General features: G+C 45.3%; 2 protein-coding genes across 8 annotated transcripts in view; both read left to right on the plus strand.

The window, feature by feature from the left end:
• Positions 1–12162, plus strand: part of dnah10 (dynein axonemal heavy chain 10) — a 67178-nt gene extending 55016 nt beyond the window's left edge. Inside the window, exons 61-79 of the mRNA XM_041901141.2 lie at positions 183–404; positions 580–727; positions 851–1130; positions 1244–1473; positions 1582–1855; positions 2001–2105; positions 2228–2382; positions 2481–2635; positions 2767–2950; positions 3083–3283; positions 3539–3748; positions 9605–9700; positions 9839–10010; positions 10150–10281; positions 10357–10568; positions 10909–11076; positions 11314–11494; positions 11607–11752; positions 11906–12162. Coding sequence (XP_041757075.2) covers positions 183–404; positions 580–727; positions 851–1130; positions 1244–1473; positions 1582–1855; positions 2001–2105; positions 2228–2382; positions 2481–2635; positions 2767–2950; positions 3083–3283; positions 3539–3748; positions 9605–9700; positions 9839–10010; positions 10150–10281; positions 10357–10568; positions 10909–11076; positions 11314–11494; positions 11607–11752; positions 11906–12052 — 3418 coding nt within the window. The 3' untranslated portion in view covers positions 12053–12162. The remainder of the gene's footprint in view (positions 1–182; positions 405–579; positions 728–850; positions 1131–1243; positions 1474–1581; positions 1856–2000; positions 2106–2227; positions 2383–2480; positions 2636–2766; positions 2951–3082; positions 3284–3538; positions 3749–9604; positions 9701–9838; positions 10011–10149; positions 10282–10356; positions 10569–10908; positions 11077–11313; positions 11495–11606; positions 11753–11905) is intronic.
• A 4211-nt stretch (positions 12163–16373) lies between these two features.
• LOC121584898 (EMI domain-containing protein 1) overlaps positions 16374–25994 on the plus strand; it is a 69518-nt gene continuing 59897 nt past the window's right edge. For 2 of the 7 annotated variants that reach the window (XM_041901132.2, XM_041901134.2), the window contains exon 1: positions 16375–17193. In XM_041901132.2, the coding sequence (XP_041757066.1) occupies positions 17006–17193 (188 nt within the window). In that variant the 5' untranslated portion in view covers positions 16375–17005. Of the gene's footprint in view, positions 17194–25994 lie in introns of all 7 variants that reach the window. The other 5 variants (XM_041901139.2, XM_041901140.2, XM_041901133.2 and 2 more) reach the window with 3 other exon arrangements.

Raw genomic sequence — 25994 nt, forward strand, 5'->3', positions numbered from 1 at the left:
TTTCACCCAACTTTGAACCTAAATCCAATGACATGGTGAATGTTTTTGTTGATTTCACGTTAGTTGACAACTCAACCAAATATAAACCAAAACTAGATGTTGAAATGACGTCTGTGCCCTACCTTTTCTGTATCTGTCTCTTCCTCCTCTTCTCGTCTTCCTCTCCTTCTTCCTCCTCCCAGATGGACAGATGACCTGGAGGAGTTGAAGCAGCGTCGTGTGCGTCTCCTAGGCGACTGCCTGATCTGTGCTGCGTTCCTGAGCTACGAGGGGGCATTCAGCTGGGACTTCAGGAATGAGATGGTGTTTGACGTGTGGGAGAAGGATGTGTTGGAGAGAGGCATCCCTCTCAGCCAGCCCTTCAGAGTGGAGAGCCTACTAACCGACGAGGTGGAGATCAGCAGGTCAGAGACAGTCTGTGGACTGTACCTGTATGTTGGTGTGTGTAAGTGTGTGTGCGTACGTACGTACGTACGTACGTGCATTCATGCTTGCATTTGTGAATGCGTGTTTTTTTTATGCATGTGTTTCCGTGTCTGTGTAAAAGGAATAGAGAGAGTAAAGGTGTCTGTGTTGTAGATGGGGCTCAGAGGGCCTGCCTCCAGATGAGCTGTCAGTCCAGAACGGGATTCTGACCACCAGGGCCAGCCGCTTCCCCATGTGTATCGATCCCCAACAGCAAGCCCTCAACTGGATCAAAAAGAAGGAGGAGAAGTTCAACCTCAAGGTACGGCTGACTTTATCAGCTGACTTGACAGGATCTAACTATTATTCTTTAACATTTGCAAATTACTGGAAGTCATTTACTGGATGTTATTCTTACACTGTATGTGATTTACCTTTTCCATAGATCTCTTCATTCAATGACCCGGACTTCTTGAAGCAGCTGGAGATGGCCATCAAGTATGGCTTTCCCTTCCTGTTCCAAGACGTGGATGAGTACATTGACCCTGTGATCGACAACGTCCTGGAGAAGAACGTGAAAGGAGCCGAGGGCCGGCAGGTTATAACGCTGGGGGACAAGGAGGTAGACTACGACCCCAACTTCAAACTCTACCTCAACACCAAGCTGTCCAACCCCAAGTACTCTCCCTCTGTGTTCGGGAAGGCTATGGTCATCAACTACACTGGTGAGACGTCTCTGTATGTCAGGACACCTGTGTCTATACTGTATGTGGTGTGAGTGTGTGGGGTAACAGTTTGTGTGCGTGTGTGTGTGCATGCGTGTGTGTGTCTCTCTCAGTGACGCTGAAGGGTCTGGAGGACCAGCTGCTGAGTGTGATCGTGGGCTTTGAGCGTAAGGAGCTGGAAGAGCAGCGGGAGAGGCTGATCCAGGAGACCAGTGAGAACAAGAAGCTGCTGAAAGACCTGGAGGACTCTCTGCTGAGGGAGCTCTCCACCTCCACAGGCAACATGCTGGATAACGTGGAGCTGGTATACACTCTGGAGGAGACCAAGTCCAAGGCCAGCGAGGTACGTCTGGAGACAGGGATACACTCACTCTCAAGGGGAAGACGTCAGAGAGCATGAGGCCTGGGCAATCTTAATGCTTTGTCTGTGTTCTCTAATGTAACCCCCCAGGTGTTTGAGAAGCTGAAGCTGGCAGAGAAGACATCAACAGACATTGATAAGCTGCGAGATGGCTACCGTCCCGCTGCCAAGCGCGGTGCCATCCTGTTCTTTGTGCTGGCGGAGATGGCCCTGGTGAACAGCATGTACCAGTACTCTCTGGCCTCCTACCTGGAGGTGTTTGACTTCTCCCTGCGCAAGTCCCTGCCTGACTCCATCCTGCCAAAGAGGCTGAAGAATATCATGGACACCCTGACATACAACGTCTACAACTATGGATGCACAGGTGAGGTGACAGGGTGTCCAGGAATGGTAGAACCTGGACTTTTGTGGGAACAGTTATGTGAAAGTTGGGATTGATACGAAACTGTGTGTGGTGCGTGGTGTGTGGTGTGTGGTGTGTGTGTGTATGTGTGTGAGTGACTCCTCAGGTCTGTTTGAGAGACACAAACTGCTGTTCTCCTTCAACTTGACCATAAAGATTGGGCAGCCAGAGGGGAGGGCTCCCCAGGAGGAGCTGGAGTTCTTCCTCAAGGGTGAGAGACATCATATGATGTAATCTACCATACACTCACATAAACACAGCACACCAACTTGGAGACATAACTCACATACACTTTTAACACTTACATTTCTCTCTCTGTGCTCTCCAATCCAGGCAACCTGTCCCTGGAGATGAGCAAGAGGAAGAAGCCGTGTCCCTGGCTTCCAGGCCAGGGCTGGGAGGACATCATACGACTGGCTGAGCTCTTCCCTGCTGAGTTTGGCACTCTACCAGACGACGTGGAGAAGAACCTGCCAGAGTGGAAGACTGTGAGTAACACCATCCAATCTTGTGACCTAGTGACACACTGAATATGTTCCTATGTAGAATGGTTAATTGTTAACCTTCCTCTCTGCTGTCCTCTCAGTGGTATGACCTGGATGGGCCGGAGCAGGCGCCCTTCCCCATTAAGTATAAAGAGAACCTGACTGCCTTCCAGAAGCTGCTGTTACTGCGCTGCTTCCGCCTGGACAGAGTCTACCGGGCTGTCACTGACTATGTCACCATCACCATGGGAGAGAAGTAATAGAGCGTTCTCCTACTTGTAAACAAACCTGAACTCCTATTGCTTTGATTCAAAATACCTTGACTTGTGGACTCAGTGTTTCTCCCTATTCACGTTCCACTGTCTACCTCGACCCCCTCCCTCTCAGGTATGTGCAGCCCCCTGTGATCAGTTTCGAGGCCATCTATGAGCAGAGCACACCCAACTCCCCGATCGTGTTCATCCTGAGCCCCGGCTCCGACCCAGCCAGTGATCTCATGAAGCTGGCTGAGAGGTCTGGCTTTGGGGGCAGCAGGCTCAAGTTTCTGGCCATGGGACAAGGCCAGGAGAAGGTACCAGACAACACTCATTAATCACAGCGATAGAGCTTCCAATGTTACCACATGTACTTTTGGTGCACATTCAACCACAAAGCTAATTGTAATGTTGTTAGTACGATACAGTATTGTTGTTGTGTGCTGTAGGTGGCGCTGCAGCTGCTGGAGACGGCGGTATCTCGGGGCCAGTGGCTGATGCTGCAGAACTGCCACCTGCTGGTGAAGTGGCTGAAGGACCTAGAGAAGTCCCTGGAGAGGATCACCAAGGCACACCCTGACTTCAGACTGTGGCTCACCACAGACCCCATCAAAGACTTTCCCATCGGCATCCTACAGAAGTCTCTCAAGGTGAGGAAGAGCTCTAACTCAGTCAAACAGGCCTGCTACCTACTGTAGCTAACACAGACTGTTGCTTACTGCAGCTAACTGTATACAATGTGACTTAGTTTTATGATAAAGTGTCTGTCCGTCTCTGATTCACTCTTCCAACACCATACAGTCTTCCCAGCCAGATTCGTTCACCTAATCACGGCAGAACTGAGCCATTGAGGATTGAAGCGAATTGAGCTTTAGGACCTGATCTCTGTTTCTCTGTTTGTCCAGGTGGTGACAGAGCCTCCCAACGGGCTGAAGCTGAACATGAGGGCAACCTTCTTTAAGATCGCCCACGAGACTCTGATGGGCTGCCCCCACCCGGCCTACCGCAGTCTGGTCTATGTGCTGTCGTTCTTCCACGCTGTGGTGCAGGAGAGACGCAAATACGGCAAGATCGGCTGGAACGTGTCCTACGACTTTAACGAGTCTGACTTCCAGGTGAGTGGGAAAATTACTGTTTTTAACAGCATCCACAGGACTTACACTATTGATTACATGTCCATTTACTTCATAGTAATTTCCTTTTGCTGATCAATCAATCAATCAATTTTATTTTATATAGCCCTTCTTACATCAGCTAATATCTCGAAGTGCTGTACAGAAACCCAGCCTAAAAACCCCAAACAGCTAGTAATGCAGGTGTAGAAGCACGGTGGCTAGGAAAAACTCCCTAGAAAGGCAAAACCTAGGAAGAAACCTAGAGAGGAACCAGGCTATGAGGGGTGGCCAGTCCTCTTCTGGCTGTGCCGGGTGGAGATTATAACAGAACCATGCCAAGATGTTCAAAAATGTTCATAAGTGACAAGCATGGTCAAATAATAATCAGGAATAAATCTCAGTTGGCTTTTCATAGCCGATCATTAGAGTTTAAAACAGCAGGTCTGGGACAGGTAGGGGTTCCATAACCGCAGGCAGAACAGTTTAAACTGGAATAGCAGCAAGGCCAGGCGGACTGGGGACAGCAAGGAGTCACCACGGCCGGTAGTCCCGACGTATGGTCCTAGGGCTCAGGTCTCTCAGTTGGCTTTTCATAGCCGATCATTTAGAGTTGAAAACAGCAGGTCTGGGACAGGTAGGGGTTTCGTAGCCGCAGGCAGAACAGTTGAAACTGGAATAGCAGCAAGGCCAGGCGGACTGGGGACAGCAAGGTGTCATCATGCCCGGTAGTCCTGACGTATGGTCCTAGGGCTCAGGTTCTCAGAGAGAAAGAGAGAACGAGAGAATTAGAGAGAGCATACTTAAATTCACACAGGACACTGGATAAGACAGGAGAAGTACTCCAGGTATAACCAACTAACCCCAGCCCCCGACACATAAACTACTGCAGCATAAATACTGGAGGCTGAGACAGGAGCGGTCCGGGAGACACTGTGGCCCCATCCGAAGAAACCCGGACAGGGCCAAACAGGAAGGATATAACCCCACCCACTCCGCCAAAGCACAGCCCCCGCACCACTAGAGGGATATCCCCAACCACCAACTTACAATCCTGAGACAAGGCCGAGTATAGCCCACAGAGGTCTCCACCACAGCACAAACCAAGGGGGCGCCAACCCAGACAGGAAGATCACGTCAGTAACTCAACCCACTCAAGTGACGCACCCCTCCCAGGGACGGCATGAAAGAGCACCAGCAAGCCAGTGACTCAGCCCTGCAACAGGGTTAGAGGCAGAGAACCCCAGTGGAGAGGGGAACCGGCCTGGCAGAGACAGCAAGGGCTGTTCGTTGCTCCAGCCTTCCGTTCACCTTCACACTCCTGGGCCAGACTACACTCAATCATATGACCTACTGAAGAGATAAGTCTTCAGTAAAGACTTAAAGGTTGAGACCGAGTCTGCGTCTCTCACATGGGTAGGCAGACTGTTCCATAAAAATGGAGATCTATAGGAGAAAGCCCTGCCTCCCGCTGTTTGCTTAGAAATTCTAGGGACAATTAGGAGGCTCGCGCCTTGTGACCGTAGCGTACGTATTGGTATGTACGGCAGGACCAACTCGGAAAGATAGGTAGGAGCAAGCCCATGTAACGCTTTATAGGTTAACAGTAAAACCTTGAAATCAGCCCTTGCCTTAACAGGAAGCCAGTGTAGGGAAGCTAGCACTGGAGTAATATGATCAAATTTCTTGGTTCTAGTCAGGATTCTAGCAGCCGTATTTAGCACTAACTGAAGTTTATTTAGTGCTTTATCCGGGTAGCCGGAAAATAGAGCATTGCAGTAGTCCAATCTAGAAGTAACAAATGCATGGATCAATTTTTCTGCATCATTTTTGGACAGAAAATTTCTGATTTTTGCAATGTTACGTAGATGGAAAAAAGCTGTCCTTGAAACAGTCTTGATATGTTCGTCAAAAGAGAGATCAGGGTCAAGAGTAACGCCTAGGTCCTTCACAGTTTTATTTGAGACGACTTTACAACCATCAAGATTAATTGTCAGATTTAACAGAAGATCTCTTTGTTTCTTGGGACCTAGAACAAGCATCTCTGTTTTGTCCGAGTTTAAAAGTAAAAGTTTTCAGCCATCCACTTCCTTATGTCTGAAACACAGGCTTCTAGCGAGGGCAATTTTGGGGCTTCACCATGCTTCATTGAAATGTACAGCTGTGTGTCATCCGCATAGCAGTGAAAGTTAACATTATGTTTTCGAATAACATCCCCAAGAGGTAAAATATATAGTGAAAACAATAGTGGTCCTAAAACGGAACCTTGAGGAACACCGAAATGTACAGTTGATTTGTCGGAGGACAGACCATTCACAGAGACAAACTGATATCTTTCCGACAGGTAGGATCTAAACCAGGCCAGAACTTGTCCGTGTAGACCAATTTGGGTTTCCAGTCTCTCCAAAAGAATGTGGTGATCGATGGTGTCAAAGGCAGCACTAAGGTCTAGTAGCACGAGGACAGATGCAGAGCCTCGGTCTGACGCCATTAAAAGGTCATTTACCACCTTCACAAGTGCAGTCTCAGTGCTATGATGGGGTCTAAAACCAGACTGAAGCATTTCGTATACATTGTTTGTCTTCAGAAAGGCAGTGAGTTGCTGCGCAACAGCTTTTTCTAAAATTTTTGAGAGGAATGGAAGATTCGATATAGGCCGATAGTTTTTTATATTTTCCGGGTCAAGGTTTGGCTTTTCAAGAGAGGCTTTATCACTGCCACTTTTAGTGAGTTTGGTACACATCCGGTGGATAGAGAGCTGTTTATTATGTTCAACATAGGAGGGCCAAGCACAGGAAGCAGCTCCTTCAGCAGTTTAGTAGGAATAGGATCCAGTATGCAGCTTGAAGGTTTAGAGGCCATGATTATTTTCATCATTGTGTCAAGAGATATAGTACTAAAACACTTAAGTGTCTCTCCCGATCCCAGGCCCTCGCAGAGCTGTGCAGATCCAGGACAGCTAAGCCCTGGAGGAATACGCAGATTCAAAGAGGAGTCCGTAATTTGCTTTCTAATGGTCATGATCTTTTCCTCAAAGAAGTTCATGAATTTATCACTGCTGAAGTGAAAACCATCCTCTCTGGGGAATGCTGCTTTTTAGTTAGCTTTGCAACAGTATCAAAAAGAAATTTTGGATTGTTCTTATTTTCCTCGATTAATTTGGAAAAGTAGGATGATCGAGCAGCAGTGAGGGCTCTTCGGTACTGCACGGTACTGTCTTTCCAAGCTAGTCGGAAGACTTCCAGTTTGGTGTGGCGCCATTTCCGTTCCAATTTCCTGGAAGCTTGCTTCAAAGCTCGGGTATTTTCTGTATACCAGGGAGCTAGTTTCTTATGACAAATGTTTTTCGTTTTTAGGGGTGCAACTGCATCTAGGGTATTGCGCAAGGTTAAATTGAGTTCCTCAGTTAAGTGGTTAACTGATTTTTGTCCTCTGACGTCCTTGGGTAGGCAGAAGGAGTCTGGAAGGGCATCAATGAATTTTTGTGTTGTCTGAGAATTTATAGCACGACTTTTGATGCTCCTTGGTTGGGGTCTGAGCAGATTATTTGTTGCGATTGCAAACGTAATAAAATGGTGGTCCGATAGTCCAGGATTTTGTGGAAAACATTAAGATCTACAACATTTATTCCATGGGACAAAACTAGGTCCAGAGTATGACTGTGGCAGTGAGTAGGTCCAGAGACATGTTGGACAAAACCCACTGAGTCGATAATGGCTCCGAAAGACTTTTTGGAGTGGGTCTGTGGACTTCTCCATGTGAATATTAAAATCACCAAAAATTAGAATATGATCTGCTATGACTACAAGGTCTGATAGGAATTCAGGAAACTCAGAGAGGAACGCTGTATATGGCCCAGGAGGCCTGTAAACAGTAGCTATAAAAAGTGATTGAGTAGGCTGCATAGATTTCATGACTAGAAGCTCGAAAGATGAAAACGTCATTTTTTTTTTGTAAATTGAAATTTGCTATCGTAAATGTTAGCAACACCTCCGCCTTTGCGGGATGCACGGGGAATATGGTCACTAGTGTAACCAGGAGGTGAGGCCTCATTTAACACAGCAAATTCATCAGGCTTAAGCCATGTTTCAGTCAGGCCAATCACATCAAGATTATGATCAGTGATTAGTTCATTGACTATGACTGCCTTTGAAGTGAGGGATCTAACATTAAGTAACCCTATTTTGAGATGTGAGGTATCACGATCTCTTTCAATAATGGCAGGAATGGAGGAGGTCTTTATCCTAATAAGATTGCTAGGGTGAACACCACCATGTTTAGTTTTGCCCAACCTAGGTCGGAGGCACAGACACAGTCTCAATGGGTATGGCTGAGCTGACTACACTGACTATGCTATTGGCAGACTCCACTAAGCTGGCAGGTTGGCTAACAGCCTGCTGCCTGGCCTGCACCCTATTTCACTGTGGGGCTAGAGGAGTTAGAGCCCTATCTATGTTGGTAGATAAGAGGAGAGCACCCTCCAGCTAGGATGGAGTCCGTCACTCCTCAGCAGGTCAGGCTTGATCCTGTTTGTGGGTGAGTCCCAGAAAGAGGGCCAATTATCCACAAATGTTATCTTTTGGGAGGGGCAGAAAACAGTTTTCAACCAGCGATTGAGTGCTGAGACTCTGCTGTAGAGCTCGTCACTTCCCCTAACTGGGAGGGGGCCAGAGACAATTACTCGATGCCGACACATCTTTCTAGCTGATTTACACGCTGAAGCTATGTTGCACTTGGTGACCTCTGACTGTTTCATCCTAACATCGTTGGTGCCGACGTGGATAACAATATCTCTATACTCTCTACACTCGCCAGTTTTAGCTTTAGCCAGCACCATCTTTAGATTAGCCTTAACGTCGGTAGCCCTGCCCCCTGGTAAACAGTGTATGATCGCTGGGTGATTCGCTTTAAGTCTAATACTGCGGGTAATGGAGTCGCCAATGACTAGGGTTTTCAATTTGTCAGAGCTAATGGTGGGAGCCTTCGGAGTCTCAGACCCCGTAACGGGAGGAGTAGAGACTAGAGAAGACTCAGACTCAGACTCCGACTCGCTACATAATGGGGAAACCGGTTGAAGGTTTCTGTCGGCTGAATGAGCGACACCGGTTGAGCATTCCAACAGTATTTCCCTCCAGAAGCCATGAGAAAGTTGTCCGGCTGCGGGGACTGTGCGGGGGATTTATACTAACGTTACTGTCTGTACTTGCTGGTGGCACAGACGCTGTTTCTTCCTTTCCTACACTGATATTACTCTTGCCTAACGATTGCGTCTGAAGCTGGGCTTGTAGCACAGCTATTCTCGCCGTAAGGCGAGAATTCTCCTGTATATTATGAGTACAGCGACTGCAATTAGAAGACATCATGTTAATGTTACTACTTAGCTTCGGCTGTTGAAGATGTTGATGAACCATGTCCAGATGAAGCGTCCGGAGTGAAAAAAGTTGAATAAGGGAAAAAAGTTGCGATGGAAAAAAGGAAAATAACGTAAAGTTGGCAGCTAAAACGCACAGGAAAATGACTCTTCTGTCTCGGGATAAACGTCCGGGGTGAAAAAGTTTAACGAAAAAAGATGAGTGAGGACAAAACTAAAAAGTTGGTAAATTTGTTGAACACAGAGATTAATTAAACGTTTATTAAAAGTAAAACGTGAATAGTTTGGCAGGTAGCCAAGTAGCAACAAACAGCAGAGCAGCACGGAGACAATGCGGAAGCGAGACGGAAGTCACGTGCTGTCCTGGAGAGTTACCAAAGAGACCATACAACACTGGAACTCTTCCTGATCTTTCTGATCAGTTTAAATGTAATGTCTGTAACTCCACTCTTTGTGTGTGCTGATGTGGATGTTCCTATGTTGACCAGGTGTGCATGGAGATCCTGGACACCTACTTGACCAAAGCCCACACTCAGGGAGACACCAAGATCCCCTGGGGAAGTCTCAAGTACCTCATAGGAGAGGTCAGGCTCACCTCTTCATACATCACATTGACTTAACAATGATAATACAGAATCATATTAGTATAATAGCCTAGCTGTGTGTGTGTGTGTGTGTGTGTGTGTGTGTGTGTGTGTGTGTGTTTACACTCCCTTTCTCAGGTAATGTATGGAGGCAGGTGTATAGATAGCTTTGACCGCAGGATCCTGACGGTCTACATGGATGAGTACCTGGGAGACTTCATCTTTGACACCTTCCAACCCTTCCACTTCTTCCACAGCAAGGAGGTGGACTACAAGATCCCTCCTGACGGGCCCAAGGAAAATTATGTTGGTCAGTGGATGTAGTTCACTGGTCTGATATACAGACTACAAATGTAGCTTTTTACATACGATTTCTGCTGCACAGCCCTTGTTGTTATTAACTTGTAGTTGTCATCCATCTTCTCTGATTGACTTGCTATGTATCACAGGGGAGATTGAGACCCTGCCCCTGGCCAACACTCCAGAGGTGTTTGGTCTGCACCCTAATGCTGAGATTGGATACTACACACAGGCAGCCCGCGACATGTGGACCCATCTGATAGATCTGCAGCCTCAGACTGGTAACAGAAACCACACACACACACACACAGACTGAAGGTAATCTGGCCTCCTCACCTTTCTGTCGTGGTCCTCAGGTGAGTCTGGCGGAGGCATCAGCAGGGATGAGTACATCAGCAACGTGGCCCGGGACATCCAGAACAAGCTGCCCCAGGTGTTTGACCTGGACGTGATCCGTAAGAAGTTTGGCTTGGAGATCTCCCCCACCTCTGTGGTGCTGCTGCAGGAGCTGGAGCGCTTCAACAAGCTCATCGTCAGGATTGGACGCTCTCTGGCTGAGTTGCAGAGGGTGAGAGAGGGGGAGGAGACAGGCAGGAACAGTGAGGGGTAGAGAAAGAGGAAGAACTACAGGGACAGACTGTCATGTGGCCTTCCTTTGTATCTACATAAAAGTATAATTATCTTCAGAACATTTGCTGTTGTCTATTGCATATTTACTAAAGGAACCAGGTGAGATACCACACCTATAGACTGTCATGTGGCCTTCCTTTGTATCTACATAAAAATATAATTATCTTTAGAACATTTGCTGTTGTCTATTGCATATTTACTAAAGGAACCAGGTGAGATACCACACCTATAGTTTGGTATGGTGACATGAACTAAGAAATGTGTCTTTGTGCCTTTAGGCTCTGGCTGGTGAGGTGGGCATGAGTAGTGAGCTGGATGAGGTGGCACGCGCCCTCTTCAACGGCATGATCCCTGCCATCTGGAGGAAGCTGGCACCTGATACCCTCAAGTCCCTGGGCAACTGGATGATCCACTTCAAGAGGCGTTACGAGCAGTACAACTCCTGGGTGAGCATTCTGCGCTCATATCTCTCAGAAGATTGGTTTAGTTTTTAGGATCCCCATTAGCTGTTGCTCATGCAGATATGTTATTCAAGGTCACTCTTTCTTGGTATCAAAGTATCCATGATGTATAGTACATATTAATATAAATATACATTTTCCGTGTAAATACAGTATGTACATGCATGCTTGTGTATGTAGTGGTTGTGTAGTTATGTTGTCCTGTATGGTTCTTCCTCCCAGGTGGATGAAGGGGAGCCCAATGTGATGTGGTTGTCTGGGCTGCAGATCCCAGAGTCCTACCTGACTGCTCTGGTTCAGGCCACCTGCAGGAGGAACGGCTGGCCGCTGGACCGCTCCACACTCTACACACAGGTCACCCAGTACACCACTGAGGAGGAGGTCAACGAGAGGCCTGGACAGGGTGAGAGTCCTCTAACACACACACACAGACATACAGACAGACAGACAGACAGACAGACAGACGGACACACAGTGATGCTTTGATACTGAAGGTTGTGGTTGTGTTCTCCCAGGCTGCTTCGTGTCAGGCCTGTATCTGGAGGGAGCAGACTGGGACACAGAGAGGGGTTGTCTGATCAGGAGTAAACCCAAAGTACTGGTGGTCCAGCTGCCCATCCTGAAGGTCATCCCCATAGAAGCACATCGCCTCAAACTACAGGTAGGGGGCAGCACCACTCACAACCTTATCACTTCAGATTCTGTGCTAAGTGACTTCGCTAGTGGCCTCTCTAGCAATGCAGTTTCATTGTTTTAAAATGTCTGTTTTGCCGTTTTCTAACTGTGTCCAAATGTCTGTGTGTTTGTTTCGTAGAATACTCTGAGGACTCCAGTGTACACAACTTCCATGAGGAGGAATGCTATGGGTGTGGGGCTGGTGTTTGAGGCAGATCTCTTCACCACCAAGCACATCTCCCACTGGGTGCTGCAGGGAGTCTGTCTGTGCCTCAACGCAGACTGATGATGTTTATGTTTCTTTTAGATTTATATGAAGATAATTTAAAGACACATTTTAAAGGCTGAATTTATTTTATCACTACAACACAAATAAATGTTTGGGAAACTATCAAATATCACATTTGGTGACATGCTTATTAGCATACTATTACATTACTAGATTTCTCTGGATCACTTCACTCCACAGTTGTTCTTATCACGGCTTTAACACTAGGTGGCATCCCACCCCAGTCCTGGGTCCTCTCAGACTAGTGGAGAACTCCTGTCTCCAGTCAGTCCTCTGGAGAGGTGCCAGTGGATCTCAGAGCTTCTAACCCCAACCCCCTGCTATTTTTAATCTCTGAAGACAGATCTCTTTATTAAGTCCTCTGTCTGCTTTATTCCTCATGACATTTCTAACGCCCAGCATCTGTGCTCAGGCTGCCCGACCGACTGACGGGGGAGATAAATCCACTGGGAAAAGAAGGTCTGCTTTGTATTCGTTTTAATTAAAATCTTAACATTATTTATCCAGGTTATATTTCATCCCCCCTTTTCCCAGACTACATAGAGCTGGCGTATAGGGGAAGGGAGGCCTTCAATTCTGATTTAGTCTAAAGGTAGACGTTTTAAAATGTATATCCCCACAGATTAAATGTAGATTTAGGTGTGAATCTGATCGTACATGTCAGATGTGTACGTGCTGTCTTCATATGTTTGTAATTGAATTCATTGAAACATCTTTAATCTTTTTTCATACATAATCCAAAAGGAATTCAGTCCATTTTTAATGAGCTTGAGATATATTTCCTGCCTATAGAGGCTAAAAATGGATTACAGCTGCCACATTGGGAAAACCAGGAGTCTGGAAAATGTGTATCTGAGTGAAACATTGACCAAAGTGCACACTGTGAAACTTATCCTAGACCTCCGATATTATTTTCCTTTTTAATTATTTGACTGAGCTCTGGCTATAAGTTTTGTGGTTTGTTCTCTGCCTTAGCTATTCAGAGTGAGCAAATAGACTATCATATTGAGTAATCTCAGGTACTGAGGTGAGACAGCGGTCTGGGTCACAGAGGGGCTCTAGCATGACCATGATGTCGACATACAGCACATGTATAGGCAGTTCTGCCTGGAATTAGCTGATTTAAATCATCCAGCTCGAGCTCTGTACTGTATAATCCCACAGCAGTGAGCAGTGGGACTAGTCCTGACAGTGTGGGGCAATGGTAAGAGGGGTGAGGGGGGCAGGCCAGATAGCACCTGCTGGGTTCAGTGGTATGGCTGTCATAAAGCAGACAGCACTGTGGAGAGGAGCGGGAGACACTTTTATGAGCCTACACAGGGAGGGTGGGGCAGTAAAAAGTCTGTGTTGCCACTCTATAGAATAGAGGAGTCCGAAAGGTCTACTTTTTAATGTATGTGCACGGCAAATTAGTCAAAGGAACTTCAGTAATACATTACCTTAGAGAGACAATAGGTAAAGGAAGTCTTTATATTTGATTGCACAATGGAGAGAAGGAAAAAGGGTAACAAGACAAGGAAGGGGAAAGATAAAAACCTCAACGCAAATGACCCCTACCTCCCCCTTCAGAGGTCAAGATCATTTTCAGCTGCGCGAGACTGGAGGGATTTACATTAACCCTAAACTCCTCCAGTTCCTTCTTGGCACCACTCTGCTTCATAAAATGCCAAGGATGCCCTGAAATAAGAAATGCAGACACTACCATCCCCCCGTCAAGCTTTCTGAAGCAGTTTCCGTTTGGTGTGATTCGGAGCAGGTGAGCCTTAGAGAGAGTAGAAAGCTTCCACTGCACTGTGAGGAGAGTCCTGCGCCAGTCGGGGTGCAGTGATAATCTCATCAATGCAGTAGAGTGATATGAGTCAAACTACCATACAACATACTGTGTACCTCAGGAGGACAGGATGCCAAGCTGTCTGTCCTGTGTTGTGGTGTAACTGTGTGCTGGTATGAATCATGCTCTTAGATGGCCTCTCTTCCTCTTCAGCATCATGATTATGTGCAGCTGGTGAGCCCTACAGTGCTACCCATTGAGAGACCTGAGAAGTGTAGTCACTCTGACCACAGATATAGATTACTGGGCTGCAGGCTGCAGGGCCAGGTGTTTAGCTTGGGAACCGGCCCACAGCCCTGTGGTTAGTGGCTGTTTGGACAGAAACCTTCCAGATCCCACCTCCACTGTGCACGGGAGAGAGGTTACAGAGAGCCCACCACCCCTGCTCTCTGGCTGTGTTTGCCTGGACCTTGCCCAATCACCAAGGTCTGCCCACAGGCTGCTGAGTAAGGATGCAAACGGCAACCACATAGCTCAAGGCTGGACAAAGACCAAGATTAGGAGGGACAGGAGGAAGAAGGATCACTGGCATAGCACACGCCCCCCAGATAGCATATGTACGCATCATAAACCATGACATTATTATTTTTTATTACAGGAAATTAGCTTTCAAACTGCCAGATATTCTCTCAGCCTCATGGCAAAATGTGTAGAATAGCAGGAAATAAGATCAGGGATTCTTGAAAGTGGGGACAATCCTTGTCCGGCACGAAAACGTTATTTTGATAGTTGAAAAAATGGCTTTTGCATTATTTGAGCTTAAAAACGTACAGAACATGATTGGTCTTGTTGCAATAGATGTAATGAGGACATGAACAGAGTACCACAGTATGAGTCAAACAAGGAAATGGTTCCAATCGTTTTTCCACCATACATTTTTTCCCACAGGGAATTTTAGAAACACTTCAAATAAGGGCTGTGTTTCGTGTAGGCTTACCTGACGTTTTGATAACCATGTAAATCTCTCTCAGAAAAGGTGACTTTTATCAATAGTGCTGAAAGATCTGAGAGAATGGTTATGTTTTTATTGGGGATTTTCAAATCAATAATGTTCCATATTTACAAAATGTTTGTATTGAACTTTTATTTTTAGAGGCAAAAATATGTATGTTTTGAGTATCTGTTGTCAACTCTGTCAGTGACTTGTCAACTCTGTCACTGATGACTAACCTCCTTAAGATCGATTGTATTTATTTGTATTCTGATTATTTTTTTTGTAATCACTGTTCTGCAACATATGCTTAAACAATTGAAGTATTTGCTGTGCTAGACCTAAGGGATAATGTTTGCTTTATACATTTTGTTTTATGTTCTAAATCTAGAAACACATGCCAAAATGCTAACTAAATTAGCCCTGGAGCATATAGTAGTGCTATAAAACAAAACAAAAATAAATGTGGAGATTTGTGTTACATATTTGAATAATATAATGTTAGAATTAAACAATCAAGGCCTTGTTGGACAATAATTGTGAAAATGAAATGCCTTTTATGGTGTCTGTCAGAGTTGACATAAATCCAGTTAGTTGCATTTTATGAGAAATAAATTATAATTAGGAGGTTGTTCTTTTACATCAGGGTTCCCCAACTAGCTGCCAGCTGGATGGTTTTATTTGGCCCCGCAAGTTTTCCGACATAATAGACTGTAAAAACACCAGGAAATCAGCTCTAAGTGATTTTAATTTATGAAACCTGTTTCCAAGTGGTCGTAAACAAACGTAAGCAAGGTTTGAAATGATTATGTTTTAGTCGATTATGTTTTTGTTTACATTTTAGTAGATACTCTTATCCATAGCGATTTACATGAGTATTTAGGATTAAGTCCTAGTTGGCTCGGGGATTTAAACCAGTGACCTTTCGGTTACTGGCCCAACGCTCTTAACCTCTAGGCTACCTGCCGACCTTGCCTATACCCGCCGCCCGACCATTCTCTCAAGAAAAAAATCTAGTTGAGGATCTCTGCTTTACATGGTGTGATAGCTGATACTTTGGTCTATCAAAATATGTATTTCAAGTTGTTAATATTAAGAGAAATGTTTGAGATTGTCCCGTCTTTCAAGAATCCCTGAGCTCTAAAACAGCAACATTTTCTCTCATCCTCATGGCAAAATGTGTAAAATAGCATGAGATTAGCTATAAAACTGCTAGTTTGCTTGGACCTTGCAGGGTGCCCTGCGAAACTGCGCTACGCCACTGAGAACGATACAGAGCATGTCTACTCTATTATAATATAAACCAGATGACACAATGCAAAAGTGTGTCTGGCATTTGAGTGTTATGTCCTTAGAATAAAGCATGGGCATTTATAGACACTCAATAACAGAGATGAAAGACTCATGCAGCATCATCACCACCATAATATTGAACTATGTATGCATGTTTATTGTCATGAGAATGCATCCGACTAACTTCTTTATTTCACAATAATGTATTCTGTTCACATGAATCCCACATGTAGCCTACCATTGTAGAATTTCGAAACTATAATGATTTAGGATTAGGAAATGATATCAATCACTCCGGGATGGTTCAGTGTTGATAATGACGATAGATGCGTAAAGGGAAACTGTTTTTAAGCGTGCCTTGTCTGCGGTGAAAGGTTGAAAGAGAATGGTAGGGTAAAAGACTGCGGGCTGTGCTTTTAAAAGACTCAATGAGACTAATTTATTGCCCATTGTGAGAAGCTCGACTTGAGACAGGCTACAGTACGCACAGACAGAGGGAGGGAGAGCTGATAGTGAAAAGAAAAGAGACCGGTCAGTCACATTACCCAACCTACTTCGTCTGGTTGCTTCCGAACACTGCATATATATTTGGGCATGTGGGGAACTTTCTGCAAAGTCGGTGAATTTTTTAAGATTTGTGTTTTCGGCGTGTACTTTTTACCTTTCTTTTCGTGATTTTTAAAATGCAGCCACTTTCTTTTTTTGCTATTAAAACGGTAAAGGTGTAATTGATATTTGTATTTTATGTATTTGGTTGATGATGTGATGCGCTCCCTCTCGGTGAAGCCAAAACCTGGACTTTGAGGTATATTTTTTTCTCGAACTGGAAAGAAATCCACTCACTAGATCACTTTTTTAGGAACTCTTCAGCCTGTGCTTTTTTGACGCCGAGGAAATGGGAGCGTATCAACCGGACTGCGTGTCCGCGCTTTGCCGAAAAAGTTTCCGTTGGATTGTGCTGCTGCTGTGGCTGACCTCTGCAGCTCACGGGACCTGGAAGACCGGGCTTTACAAATATTCAACTGGGACCCAACTCAACAGAGAGTCGTCCGCAGCGTCTCAAACCTCTATTTATCAAAAAAGGTATGGATTAATGCCTTATCGTTTATTGTTGTGCTTCTTTTAATTTCGTGTATTAGAGCCTAGTTATAACCTTTCATTGAAATGATGATTAGTGCGTTAATACAGTAGGCTAGATCTTCATAAGGCCCAATAAAACAAACCTGTCAAAGACTCACTCGAAGGTTCTGTGTCTTTGAAGCATCCTTTCAGACAAAACTACCTGCTTTAGTATCCATACCATTCACAATACACAATACATATAGATTAGGCTACACTTAATGTCACTAATTAAATAGTCTCTCTTCAGTTCATTTTAGTTGTGTTTTTTATTAATTTTTATTTTTTTAGATATACTTATAACTAACCTCCTATTGTTATCTATACCTATCCATCTTTTAAAGACCTCAAAGCCCCCTTTTTTCTGCCTGTTTATGCAACCAACAATTACTCTTCCCATCCTGATCCTATCCATCTAGCAGGTCTCATTGTCTTCTTGACACTGGGTTTCCTTTTTCCTGTGCAGGCAGCACATTGCGCACTGTGTGCAGTGCTCTCCCATCCTCATTGGCCTGCCCACTGTCGATCTGTGTGGCCTATTGGCTCCTGTCCTGTGAGAGCAATGCTGTCTCTAAACTGTGCTATGGTCTGGCCGGCAGCACCTCTCTTCCTTTCCAACATCTGCTGCCTCTCAGCTGTCAGGGAGCTCCTCATCTGACCAGACTCAGTCATCAGTCCTCCGAGGACCTTCCACTAAGCCCCACACACATCCATAAAGACAGGCACAAACCACCAACTCAGCCCTCTCATCTGCCTCTATAAATCCACCTTGTATGGGTCTCTCAGCAAACAGAGGGGAGCTCTTGAACGGGAATGGGTAGTGAATGGAAACGCTGGTCTGTTTTATGTTGTAATAAAGTGGATCTGTTGAATAACAGCTGAAAAAGCTACTCTTTATAGTTTGTTGCACAAATATACTACTATATTGTGTGAAATGGTTTAGTAATCTCTCTTTCTGTGGGATTGTTTTGATGTTCTCCCTCTGTGTGTTCCTCCCCTGTCATCCTCAGAGGTGAGGGTTCCGTATAACAGCAGGGTTGTTGATGAGGGTGGTTCTGTGAGCAAAGCCCTCAGACTAAACACATAGGGGAAAACACCAGCCCCCTCGCTTCCCTTCTGGACAAAGCTAGTGTTTTTCACAGAGGCCAGCCAATGTGGATGTGATCAAGTTCCCCATCACACTAATATTTACTCTCTCAGGTTCTGAGCAATGGGGGGTTGATGGGGGAGGGGAGAGGAGAGTGGGTGGAGGATCCTGCTGATGGGTGTAGTGTCCCTGGGAAGTGCCCAGGTGGTGCAGAGAGCAGAGAGGTCCTGGCCTTGGTCCGCTGCGTTTACTCCTCCACCCTGAGCCTCTCTCTGTCACCCTGAGCCGTGGTTGGTGGACATGTTTACTAAACTCATGCAGCTGCAGGTCTACTGCATCTGGGCTGCTGTGCGTCTAGGCTGCGTCATGTAGACAGTCATGTTTATGATGGGTGTCAACAAGACCATTCAGGGGCATTACCATTAGTTCCGTGTAGGACAGAGGGCTGTCCTCTCCTCTCATATGGCCATTGTAGGAGCACTGTAACATTCCTAAGTCCCAAGTCTTTGTCCACATACAAAGCATTGAACAATGTCTTGACGACAGAGGTACTGAAAGAGATAAAAGTTGTTTTTAGCAATGGTAGGGGTGGTCAAGAGATAATGACTATTGGTCAAGAGATAACAATGAAAAAAGTCTCTAGTCATACATTCCTAGTGCTCGATTCAGACCAGCAGCCCGGGCAACCTAGAAATGTTATTTATTTCACCTTTATTTAACCAGGGTAGTCCCGTTGAGATAAAAATCAATTTTTCAAGAGAGACATGGTCTAAGACAGCAGTATCAGACAAACAGGCACATGACATCAACCAGACGAAAATGGCATCAATACAAGACGCAGCACGTCAGTAATGAACACGTACACGACACAAGCCAGAAAAAAATCTGCGTGCAATACGTCAAGCATCAGAGCTTGTAATAAATCACAGGGCCATTACAGTATCGAAAAAAATACTTGAAGTAAACCATTCTTACAATAGAGGCAATGCAGCAGGGTCTTTTCACCCTTGGCCTAAATGAGGGCTATTGGAGCCAAGCAGAGTTAAGGGTTAAGACAGCAGCTGGGTCGTTCCACCAATTCGGTGTTTCTTGAGAAGTTTAACTTGGTCCCAAAAAACTTTTGATTTAAACTAATTTAAAAGTTCTGTCATAAACAGTTTTCCCATCTCGAGGTTAAATAAAAAAATGACTATAGTAAGTGCCTATTAAGTGCCAAATAAACTAACACGGTTGACCGTAACAAAGTTGACGATTTCATCTTAAATCAGCCACAAATCTCCTTGTGACTGGGGTAATGGAAGCTTGTTGTGTGCAACAGGTGGCAGCAATTGAACGCAAGCTTCACCATAGTTTTATTATTGTGAAAACATTTCTAGCCAGTCTATCTATGGGTGACAAGGTTGACATGTTATGCTCGACCAGCTCAGTTTTCCACCACAAAACACCAGCAAATGGCCAAAAAGTGTAGAACCAGTTCACCTCCCAGTGGGGACAGATGTCAATTCAACATCTATTATACTTTGGTTCAACGTCATTTCAACGAAATGACGTGGAAACAACATTGATTCAACCAGTGTGTGCCCAGTGGGCTGCTTTTACACAATGATTTGACTATTAGATGTTCAATGTTTCTTTTTTTTCCTTTTCTGTTTTTAAGGAACAGTTTCACCATATTAAAACGAGTGTTCAGTTCACATAACAGGGTTGACCTTAAAATGACTTAAGTGAATCACCAATCACATTAAATAAATAATAATATTCAGAAATGACTTTGTCAAAGCAACAAAATAACTAGGGCTTTACAATGATGGTGAAAACGTTGAGAAATGTTGTGGTTAAGTGGGTTAAAATCTTCCTAGAAGTCATAGAGGGTGCACGGAAAAGTATTTATTAATATAAAAATCTGAACGATAAAGGGCACTTTATTTAATTCATTTAATATAACAGTTTTTTTCAAATTCAATATTGGTACACAATTTCAACTTTAAATATCAAAGGGATGCAAAAGGTACTCATTTTGTGGAACGACACAGCTATTTCCTGAGCTGCCTGCCTGAGGAGGGGGAGTCATGGTCTGACTGCCAGACAGCCTACTCCCTGTGGGACCTTCTAGAGCCTGCCCCATCACCACCTCCCCTCACCCTCACCACGCATTCTCCTGCACTACCCCCAACAGAGGAGCTGACAGTCACACACACACACACACACACACACACACACACACACACACACACACACACACACACACACACACACACACACACACACACACACAGCTTGGTCATCCATATCAAAGAGTGTCACACACTCCCACCTACACATTCACTCAAACAACCTGTTGTCTTGGCCACAGCTGGATGAGATAAGGGTCCATTCAGGCTCACTGTGACTGCTGCTGTGTGTAAACCATTTGTCCTCCACAACCCCTTCAAGGCCCGGCTCTGCTTAGAGGGCTGTGGCCCCCTCCTCTCATTATCTATGGCTTGATTGGCCCCTGACATGTCCTTTGAACCTGACTAAAATTGCAGCACAATGGGCCACCCCTAATGTCCCCCATTAACCTCTCATTCAACACCTCCTCTACACCGCTGCTGTACCTCAACCCACAGAGCAGTGACGACCACCAACACACTATACTACTGGTACTTATATGCTCTTTCAGTTTCTTTTTTCTCTCTCTATTGTTGCAGTTTTCTCAAATAAAATACACTCTTTATCTAACTCCGTATTGTATTCTCTCATATCCTTTATTCAAATCAGTCCTTTTAAATTTCCCTCTATCTTTGTGCAGAATAATGTATTTCACAGTCTATCCCAGTTAGAAGCTCACTCTCGTTCTCTCCAGCTTCAGGTTTTAACTCCAGGAATGTTTGATCCCTCTCTCTTCAATAATGTCACTGAATGTCTCTCTCTTTTGTTGGACCGTCTTCCCTGTGCCCTGGGACCCACAGTGCATCCTAATTGGTCTATCCTCCTAATTGGTCTCTCCTCCTCCTCCTCCTCCTCATCTCTTCTCGTCTGGCCGTCTGCCACATCTGTCTTTTGTCGTTTGTTCTCGACAAGAGCTTTTCCCACAGCCAGAAATCTTGAGAAATTCCTTGAGATTTTTATCATACTAAATTTCATTTTTTTTTTGCATTCTACCCTCCTCCCACAGCATTGGGCTGGAGAAAGAGGGTGAGAAGGGAGGCTGGGATTTTTCAACTATGTCCCAGATGAAGAGAGTTATTGAGAGGGAGAGGGACTGAAACAGGAAGCTCAGTGGGGAGTGCACCTGGACTTTATTCACCCTAACCTGGCCTTCCTCTGTCCTCTGTGAGCCTGCCTGTCTGCCCTCCTCTACTCTCTGTGTCTCAGAGGGCCTGGCTCGGGGGTTAATCTCTCTCCCCCTCTCTCTCTTTCTCTGTTTCTATCTTCTCTCTTGCTCTATCTCTCTCTGTTGTTATTTGTCTCTTTCCAATGACTAGTGCTCTTTCCTAACTGCATATGGATCTGCATGGTCTTGGAGGAGCCTCCCTGTGTGAACAACAGTCCTCAGGCACACTGCAGTGAGGGTACAGCAGCAGCTTGTCATCATGACAATTTCATGAGCTCTCTATCAGTATTATTAATTGTTCCCCCCTATGTTTTTCTGTTGTGGCGTCTGTGTTGGTGGCGAACACATGGGCCAAAACTGTGATCTTTCTCTCCCTTAAGCATTTAGATTTTATTTTTCCCTCTAAACATTGGCTGTGATCTGTTTCAGGGCTCGTTGTGCCTTGTGATTTACTTGGTTTTGGCCCAGCATTGGGAGTGAAGGAAGGAGGGAGGGAGGGAGGGAGTCTGAGGTGTTTGCAGAGAGACTTGATACTCACTATGGGCCTGCCTGCCTGCCTGGTGCCAGTGCCAGTTAAACACAGCCGTGCTGTTGGGTTTCACACCTTGTAACCAGGGGACATCTCAACCCTGGGGAAGTTTTGCACTTTGCGGTTGAGACTGGAACTATGAGTAAAACAACCATCCGTGTCCCTCAGCTGTAATATGTTTCACTTTGATAGCACAAGCTACAGTATACAGAGTCTCTATAAAAACTACTTCTGCTGTAATCTGTTTTTCACTGTGGTACTTTTGCAATGGATAACACAAGCTATACTGAGTCTCTATAGAAACAAAGTTGTCTCTCCTACCAAATCAAGTAATTATTTGTTGGAGCCTAACTGCAGACTGCTGTGATTCCAGATGAGTAGTAGAAATGACATGGGGGCTATGTTGTAGCAGGGGATAATGGTCTTAAGTGGTGTTACCTCTGCTTAACGGTCTCTGTTTGTGAGCCCCTGGTCCCAGGGTGGATCAAAGCTGGGAACAATCACATTGTCTGATCCCCTTTTTAGTATAAAATGTATGCACTCACTAACTGTAAGTCGCTCTGGATAAGAGCGTCTGCTAAATGACTAAAATGTAAATGTAAATGTAGTGGGGAGGATGTGGGCAATTTCTCTCACACACAGGCAGGCTCATCTTGGACATTATCAAAAATCAGCAACGGAATAGCTGCAACTAAATTGGCTACAATGTGAAATCATATTCACAAACCACAGTTGGGTCATCTGCTACAGTCCTCCTTTCTACTGGCATCCTGTTATGTTCAGCTGATAACTGGTTTCTTTGCCTTTCTGTTGTCTGGTGGTCAAACCAAGAGTGTTAAAACAGTCTTAGTCTGGACAACCCTTCTCTCTCTCTCTCTCTCTCTCTCTCTCTCTCTCTCTCTCTCTCTCTCTCTCTCTCTCTCTCTCTCTCTCTAGTTAATGTCACCTCTCCCAGTTCTTACTGACACCTACCCATGAGCCCCCTCTCTTTCCATTGACTTTAACCAGCATCCTCACCCACTGAGCAGCAACCGACACCGGACGTCCATGGATGTTGAAAAGTAGTAGAAATTTGGTCATCCTGGCTTTGATGTTAACGTCCACAGACGGGGCGGCGGACTGGACCAAATCTGAACCTATCATAGATGTATGTTTCACAAGTTTGGATAGCACAGTACAGTCCAGCACAGTGAGTAGAGCACAGTAGATTACAGTCCAATACAACATAGTAGAACACTATAATGCAGTACAGTACAATACAGTAAAGACAAGTAGAGTATTACAGTAGAGTAGAGTACAGTATAACTCTACTGTACTGTACTGCACTGCACTATACTGAACTCTACCCTACTCTACTCTGCTGTGCTGTATTGTACTGCACTGTACTCTACTGTGCTGCGCTGTGTCCAAACTTGTGAAACATGAGGTGAACGACATTCATATTCATAATTATGTATTTCTGTGTAGTACAGATCAGGGACCAATGACCAAAATGTATTTTTCTAACTCAAGGTGCACTCTTAGAAAAAAAGGTGTTATCTAGAACCTTTAAGGGTTCTTCAGCTGTCCCCATAGGATGACCTTTTGAATAACCCTTTTGGGTTCCACGTAGAACCCTTTCTACAGAGGATTCTACATGGGACCCAAAAGGGTTATACCTGGAACCAAAAACTATTCTACATGGAACAAAAAAAGGTTCCCCAATGGGGACAGCCGAAGAACCCTTTTAGAACCCTTTTTTCTAAGAGTGTTCCATGTCATAGCTGACACCCCATTTCTTCTGTAGACATATTTGAATGTTAATTCGGAGAAGATAATTAACATAGTTTTTGGAAAACATGGTCGCATGTTTTTACCGTCATTTCGTTACCAAAGTTTGCATCTGCACAGTTCTTCCACTACATTTTGTAAATCTTTCTGTGGGAATTGTTGAAAGTATTCCTTGTGCATAGAGTTGTATGGTTTGTTAAACTTTGAAATCAATGTTTTTTGTTTGGCATACATATTAAAGAAAAGAAAACTAAGTAAAAGCGTAATTCCATTAACGTGGGATTTCTCTCTTCTATTACCTACTGGATGAATCCATCTCACTAATTCACAGGTCTGTTGGGATCTAATCCGTGCTATCATTCATGGTATAATTCCTCATACAAGGTTAGCAGGGTGATTTAAACAGTATAATCTGCTTTTCTTTTGATCCAGGTCTAATGCTGTCAGGGTAGTGGACAGATCATTGTGAGCTATGGGGCGCAGCAGTAATAGCATGAATCCCCATTTCAGTAAATTGTTGTGTGATAGATTAGCTAAGGCCTAGGAACAAGAAAATAAAATCGAGAGATATCAAGGGATAAACCACCTCCCCTGGCTAGTGGCTACCCCCTTGTGACATTCTGAACTGTTGGAGGTCTGGCCTCCCCTGAAGCGCAGGGACTACAGATTAAATTAGCTATTTAGCTAAATCTGGTGCAATGGCATGTTGTACATGGTCCCTAACTGTGGTGAATGATTTAGAAGGAGTCAGGCGCAGGAGGGTAATCACAGAATAAATGGTTTATTCCGTAACACAGCGGTCCGCAGCAATGCGTAAAACACTCCAGTGCGGAAATGACAAGGCACACAGGTGAATATCCCGGCGATACAAAATACAAAAGAGCTCCACCGAGCTATAATAACCTCCACAATAAACAATCACACACAAAGACAAGGGGGCAGAGGGAACACTTATACAGGTACTGATGAGGGGATATTAACCAGGTGTGTGTAATAAACAAGACAAAACAAATGGAATGATGAGATGAGGAGCGGCAGTGGCTAGAAGGCCGGCGACGAACGCCGAAGCCTGCCCGAACAAGTAGAGGAGGCAGCTTCGGAGGAAGTCGTGACAGGACCCCCACCTTGAGGCGCAGCTCCGGCAGCGCACCGACACTGGCCTCGGGGACGACCAGGAGGACGTGGAGCAGGGCGAGCCGGATGGCGATGGTGGAAAACCCGCAACAGGGAGGGATCGAGGATATCCCTCACTGGGACCCAGCACCTCTCCTCCGGACTGTACCCCTCCCACTCCATGAGGTACTGAAGGCCCCCCACCCGATGCCTCTAATCCAGGTACACCGGGGCCCCCTCGATGTCCAGAAGGGGCGGAGGGACCTCCCGCACCTCAGACTCCTGGAGCGGACCAACCACCACCGGCCTGAGGAGAGACACATGGAACGAGGGGTTAAGATGGTAATCTGGAGGGAGTAGTAACCTATAGGTAACCTCGTTTATTCTCCTCAGGACTTTGAACGGCCCCACAAACCGCGGGCTCAGCTTCCGGCAGGGCGTGATTCTGTGGTGAGTGATTTAGGAGGAGTCAGGCGCAGGAGGGTAATCACAGAATAAATGGTTTATTCTGTAACACAGCGGTACGCAGCAATGCGTAAAACACTCCAGTGCAGAAATGACAAGGCACACAGGTGAATATCCCGGCGATACAAAATAAAAAAGAGCTCCACCGAGCTATAATAACCTCCACAATAAACAATCACACACAAAGACAAGGGGGCAGAGGGAACACTTATACAGGTACTGATGAGGGGATATGAACCAGGTGTGTGTAATAAACAAGACAAAACAAATGGAATGATGAGATGAGGAGCGGCAGTGGCTAGAAGGGCCGGTGACGACGAACGCCGAAGCCTGCCTGAACAAGGAGAGGAGGAAGCTTTGGAGGAAGTCGTGACACTGACAAATAAACGTAATAATAATAAAGAAAAGTCTGGTAGCTCTCTTTCTCTCTCTCCTCTCTCTCTCTCTTCTCTCTCTCTCTCTCTCTCCTATCTCTCTCTCTTCTC

Source organism: Coregonus clupeaformis, chromosome 16, assembly GCF_020615455.1.
Source record: "Coregonus clupeaformis isolate EN_2021a chromosome 16, ASM2061545v1, whole genome shotgun sequence".
NCBI lineage: Eukaryota > Metazoa > Chordata > Actinopteri > Salmoniformes > Salmonidae > Coregonus > Coregonus clupeaformis.